This window comes from Phaethon lepturus, unplaced genomic scaffold (genome assembly GCF_000687285.1).
Source record: "Phaethon lepturus isolate BGI_N335 unplaced genomic scaffold, ASM68728v1 scaffold41948, whole genome shotgun sequence".
Lineage (NCBI taxonomy): Eukaryota > Metazoa > Chordata > Aves > Phaethontiformes > Phaethontidae > Phaethon > Phaethon lepturus.
The window spans coordinates 9,150-15,133 of NW_010559061.1; the positions used below are offsets into that span (position 1 = coordinate 9,150).

At 50.7% G+C, this 5,984-nt stretch overlaps 1 protein-coding gene across 2 annotated transcripts in view; it reads right to left on the reverse strand.

Moving 5' to 3' along the window:
- Positions 1-3,227, reverse strand: part of LOC104625590 (disabled homolog 2-interacting protein-like) — a 6,948-nt gene extending 3,721 nt beyond the window's left edge. For both annotated transcript variants that reach the window (XM_010293257.1, XM_010293258.1), the window contains exon 1: positions 3,079-3,227. In XM_010293257.1, the coding sequence (XP_010291559.1) occupies positions 3,079-3,174 (96 nt within the window). In that variant the 5' untranslated portion in view covers positions 3,175-3,227. The remainder of the gene's footprint in view (positions 1-3,078) is intronic.
- Between the last annotated feature and the right edge of the window lie 2,757 nt (positions 3,228-5,984).

Sequence of the window (5,984 nt, forward strand, 5' to 3'; positions counted from 1 at the left end):
GCCGCGTCGGCACGACGCGGTCACCCTTCACCAAGGCGAGTGCAACTCGCCGGCGTGTGCGGGGCACTACTGCCTGTTGGGGCCCAGCATTTTAAACACCACAATCGCTTGTCCGCCCAGGGTTCAATCCGAGAAGAGCTGCTGCATGAAGCCAAGACCCCACAGCTGTACTGTTCATTCAGATGAAGCTAAAAATCGGCAGCAGAAGAATCACATCAAGCAATCAAAAAAATTAAGAGCTTTCTAACTCAGTAAAACTGGGTTCAGCTATTGCAGAAGCACAGCATTCAGTACAATTTGCTTTGCTAAAGGAAAATCCAGTGTGTATCTGTACAAAAACACCCCAATGCTTTAATTTCAAAAAATTATCTTTGGAAATGATCTCAAAAAAAAAAAATCTCAACTGGAATAACCTTAGAATAATTAACATGCAGCTGCTAATTTGACAAGCTGCTTTTAAAGCATCAGATATGGGAAAAAGACTTCAATCTGAGTCATGAAGTCTGTTACAAAGCCACAAGTGTTATTCGTGAACTGACAGAGATGTGCTTAATTGTGCCTTGACTTGGCTAGCTGGAAATACGGCCTTCGCTTTGGCCATCGCTACCTGTGTAAGCACTCAAATGATGGACTTGGCTGTGCCCCAGTTTTGAGAGTCCTGCTGGGGAGTCTGACCAGCAGATCAGCTCTTTGTGAGAGGGGAACACAGCCGGTCCCCGTGTACCGGTCAGAGGGACCCCCAGCTCATATAAATCCATGTTGCTTTCCTAATATCACTCCACTAACTGACTGGCTGACAGCAGAAGTAACTGTAATGACTCCTGAGGATTGAAAAGTTACGATGCTGATGGTCTTCCTGAATTGCCAAAGCATTCGAGCCGTGGCAGGCAGATGGGCAGGAACTCTGAGCTCCTTCTGCCTGGGCAGGGACTGCCACAACAGATCACTCTTTTTCCTTTAGCAAAGCTTTTACCGCGGCACGGAAACACAGTTTGCACATGTAACCTGCAGCGATGAGGGAACACAAGCGCCCATACAGTTACACAGGAACAGTAAAGTCAGACAGAAGGGAGTTGCTTGAACAGGAAATATTACATACCTACCCTAGCCTTAAAATAGCAGCAGCGTAAGTGAGCTCAAATGATAGCAGGAGAGGCCTCAGAGACCGAAGGAGTCGCTCCTGTCTCTAGAACACTTGTCTCATTCTCAGTTACCATTCACGTCTTACAGGAATGGGGAGGGAGATTCTGCTAATGGCGATCTTTAATGTCAGCGACCGATGTGACAGCAGGTAACAAAAGGTGCCGCATGGGAGTGAGACCGGGGCTCTGGGGGTGGGGGCTCCCTCTGAACTTGGGACAGGGGCCAGTTTGCTGCAATACCGTCACAGTTCGTAATCCCACCATCATCTACCTTGAGCAGGGCCCATGCTGGCGAGGCCCCCCCGCACAGCGGGGCGAGCCTGCCACGTCCTGGCGGGCAGCAGCCCCTTGGGCTGGCACGGAAACAGAGCAGTCCCTGTGAGCGCCCACCTGGTAAAAGCTGAGCCCGTTCCAGGTGCCAGGAAGGGGCTAGTGACAACGCTTGGCATGCCCAGCGCCCACACCGGAGGGCCATCTGCCTGCCTGCGGGAGCTGGAGAAGGCCAGCACACGTTTCTCAGCGTGTGGTCCTTTGGTGCTTCACCTCACTCTAGTTCCACTGCAACAGCAAAGCTTGACACTGTCTTCTCCACCGCAGACTTGAATGAGCACTGAACCCTTTTCAAAGCCTTTCTGTGACCAAATGCAGCAATAACCCAGTGCCCGATGCACCAGCCCAAGAACGCCTTCTCTTTGATTTGCTGCCTACTGCTGTCTCTGCTTAGCTGGTATTCAAGGTTCTGTACCTCTGCAGTCTGCTAAACGTGTACATTTTCCTGTGTCAGCTGCTATCTGATCAGTTCATGTCTGTGTATTTAAAGGAATACCTAAGGAGCAGAAAGCCAGTAAGAAATTACGAAATGGGCTGAACTCTCACAAAACTCTGCCGTGCTTTTCCTGGGGCAGCTGGGAGCTGTCACCTTGTACTTCCCAGTCCCTACGATACCTGCCTTTGGCATTTCACTTGAATTTATCAGGTGACAGTCCCAAAATGATACAGCACAGCAAAATGAGAACAGGAAGGCTATCGTAACAAAAACAGAACCATGTCTGTGCTGGAAAAACAGGAAAGAGGCTCAGGGAAGGTGATGTCTGCAGTTTTGTGGGACTGAGTGGTAACACATGGCTGGTGTGACAGAAGAGAAGCACTTTGAGTATACATCCCAAATGCTAACTGTGCCCAACTGCAGCGGTCCTGGCAGAGCCAGGCTGCTGAGAAAGCATCTTGCAGAAGCAGCGGTAAGCAAAGATGGGATCTTCTCAGCTCTTGATACCTGGATCCTTATTTCTAACCATCCTTCATCACCCCTACTCTGTCTCTTCCCTGCTTCTCCCACTGAATACTCTGAACTGCATTCCTGACAGAGCCCCAGACTGGTCAGGCCCTAGTCTGTGTGACACAGCCATAAGCTTGGGGCAGAGTCATTGCACCACTGACGTCACCCCAGGCCCCAGTGCTGTCTCTGAGACCAGAATCTGGACTTATTTTCTAGGTCTCTTTACAGTCTTTTGATGTGGAAGCTGCTTCTTGCTCTACGTCCCCGTTGTGAGGCACGAGGCTGCCTGTACCTTACTCTCATCTCTTTTGTAGGTGTGCTTAATTCACTTTTTAAGCTTTCTCCCCCTGCAGCCGGGGAGCCTAGGAATAGGGGAAAGAGCAGGCACTGGCTGGCTTCAGAGTTTGTTGCAGAGCAGCACCAGCACTTGACTCCTGGCTCCTGGGTAGTTCCAGTCACTGAGTGTGTGAAAACCTCCGAAACCTTCCCCAGAAGTGCTCCGTGAGGCTGCGCAGCCAGGCACAGAGCAAGCTGACACCCCTCTCTCCTGGGCAGGACCGTGCCACACAGCCCACCTTGTCCCCAGGCTGCTCAGATGAACGACATTCAAGGAAATTCTCTCTCTATTTAGAAACTTGTTTCAATCCAATCAGGCTTTACCTTTTCTGCTTGGCTGAGCTCGTCCTTATTCCTGAGCTTATCCCTGTGCTTGGAATCTGGGTCAATGCTTTCATCTTCTAAAAACTGCATGTTCATATTCAAAAGCCAAGCAGCAGTGCGGTCCAGGGCATTGGGGTTCACAGGAGAAGGGGCCTACAATGAAACATACAACCATAACAAAAGAAAAACCTGTAACAGAAATGGTCATCAAGCTGGAGAGGAGAATTTCCTTCCAAGCAAGCCCTCTCCCACGCTGCTCCAACAGCAACGAACAAGTCTGAGCTACCAGAGCGGTCAGGGCTGGGGGGCAGGAACAACTCCTATTCTGCACCTGCACGTTGTCTTAGGCCAAATTCCTCCCTGTGCCACCCCCCAGAACAGCCGTACAGCGGTGCCCTGCAGTGGGGTCCTGCTGCACGTGACGGGCCCACGTTTCTGAGCAGGTCCTGCCACCTCAGAAGGACACGACCCAAGAAGGCGCCGAGCTGCAGGCAGGCAGAGTGACTTGACGTGGTGGTCACGCCACAGGCGAAGATGTCACTCAACTCTTCAGCCTCTTTTACTGAGCCGTCTTTTTGCTCGCTGTGGAGATCTTGTACAGATAAAACCAGATCTGCAAACTGAAATGCTACTTTTGGTCATACAGGTGCCTTCTTGGAAAATAAAGGTTTCTTTTTGGCTGAGACTACACTGATGATGCTGGAGAGGTCTAAATGCTCGACGTCACAGTAGTTCTCTAAGTTTGTTCATGTAGCTACGGGAGCTCAAGCAGCAGTGCTGTTCTGCAGACATGGAGCTAGAGCCACGGCTGCTGCTTTTCAGTCCTAGCCTGGGCAAGGACTGCAAATGGCATTGCCTAAATATTTTCCAACCACATTACAAAGTTGAGGAAGTGAATCTCCAGCTACTTCCTCATCATCCTGGCTCATTATAAACGGCAGTAAACAGTTTCTTGGATGAACACAAAGGATCTGGATGATCTTGGTTAAGGGAATTCAAGTGAAGTAGTTGGAAATGTCGAGGACTGTCTCCTTTGCTCCAAGCTCTGGACATTACAGAATCCCAGTCACTGGCAAGCAGTAGAATGGGAGGTTCTGTACTCAGACGGAGTGGGGACTGGTTTAATCACTCACTGGGGCTGGGGGCTTTCCCATGCCATCTTCCAGTCTGGTCTTTAAGACTCGGCTCATGAACATCACTTGCTACAAATCCTCACGCGGCTTGTGGCTTTCTGCTTTTTCTTGCATCTCCAGCTCGGGCACTGCACCTGTGGTGGCTGCTCAGAATTTCTGGCTCTGAGGAGCAGTGGCCACCCAGGTTCACTTCAGCAGTGTAAGGGCCACTGGTGAAGCATGTCAATGAACAGAGCTCAGCCCACTGTGCACAGGTCCTTCTGCCTCTTTCTTCCTTCTCTGAAGAAGTAAAAAAGGACATCTGATCTGGCCTGGGACAGTTTAGAAGTCAGTTCAGCACATGAACTGAAAGAAGCAGAGGAAGCACTTCTGGCTGGTAGGAATGAGGTTCATGGACTTCTACTAAAATGGCCATCAAATGGGACTTCTTTGCTCTCAAACAGCATTTAATACCACCAACTATGAGCAAGCAGTTTCATGATGGTTTACAGATGCTGCTAACATACAAGTAAAATGTGCAGATTAAGGGTAGAAGAGGCATTCTGAGGACTTCAGGTCTTGAGAGGAACTTTGAGAGGACAACAGGGGCGGGTGGAGGAAAAGGTCTGCAAACACAACTTGGCCAGGGCTTTCCGAAGGTCACCCGGAGTTCAATGTTGTCTTTCTGGAAGAAGCTCTGCTACCAAACAGGCTTCTGCTGCTTGCAGAGCTCTGTGCCCTCTGTACCTAATGAGTATTGATCCATATTATACAAATGCTGCTACATGGCATGCCTGCTAATGTCAGCGCTTGCGGATCAATACGGTATGCACCGAACAGCTCCAGATGGGGCTGATCAAACAGCCTTCAATGGGCAGCGCTGACAAAGGCCTCCACGGCTGCCTTAGAAAGGAGAGGTAGTTACACCAACTCTGTCACTCGTTCAACACCATACTGCTGAAAAGCTGCCTTAATACTGTGTCTGGGCTGAGATGCAGCGAGCTCTTGCCAGTTGTCCACGTTTTCTGGGTCTGCATTACTTTTAAAACTCTTCCTTTAGGCACTGAGGCCCTACTGTGTTGATTTTCAATAAGGTTAGTTCTGAAACGTAGGATGAATAAATGAACACTAGAAAAAACAATTTATCCATGCCAGGAAAACCAGAGGGCCCTGGGTCTGTGACTTACTGATTTCAATTTTAGCACCACAAATAGCAAAATTTATTTCTGTGCAGACCAGCACGCGGTCTGGGGCCTGAATCACTGCAGAGCTCTGCACAGCGGGAGCTTCGCTCTCGATGGGGAGCACACGCCTCCCTTATGGCTCTCACCTCCCCAGATGCACTTATAGGAGAGTCTCGCACAGCGAACAACCAGCAGTGTCCAGGAGTGCCGTGGCTCCGCTGGGACAGCAATAGCAGCAGGGAGACTCAGTGACAAGAGAAGATTAGGGCCCGGTCCAAGTCTGGGAGATGGCGCAGGGTTGAACTATGGCATGGGATGAGAGCCTGGGCATGGAGAGGCAAAGCAGTGACAAGATGGTAGTGCAGGACAGAGGCATGGCCGCCATCGCCCTCGTGTCTCTGCTACCTACCCCTTGCGGCAGTCACACGCCAACGTGTCACGCAACGGAGGAACACAGAGGACGAACGCTGATCTGCGTCCCCGTCCTCGGAGGGCCTCCGTCTCAGGCCAAGCTGGGTGCAAGAGCCAAGGTACACCCCCACATGCAAAGCCACCACGGGGTTGGCACTGATGTGGTAACGGGGGCCGCAGTGATGTCCTGTCCCATTGC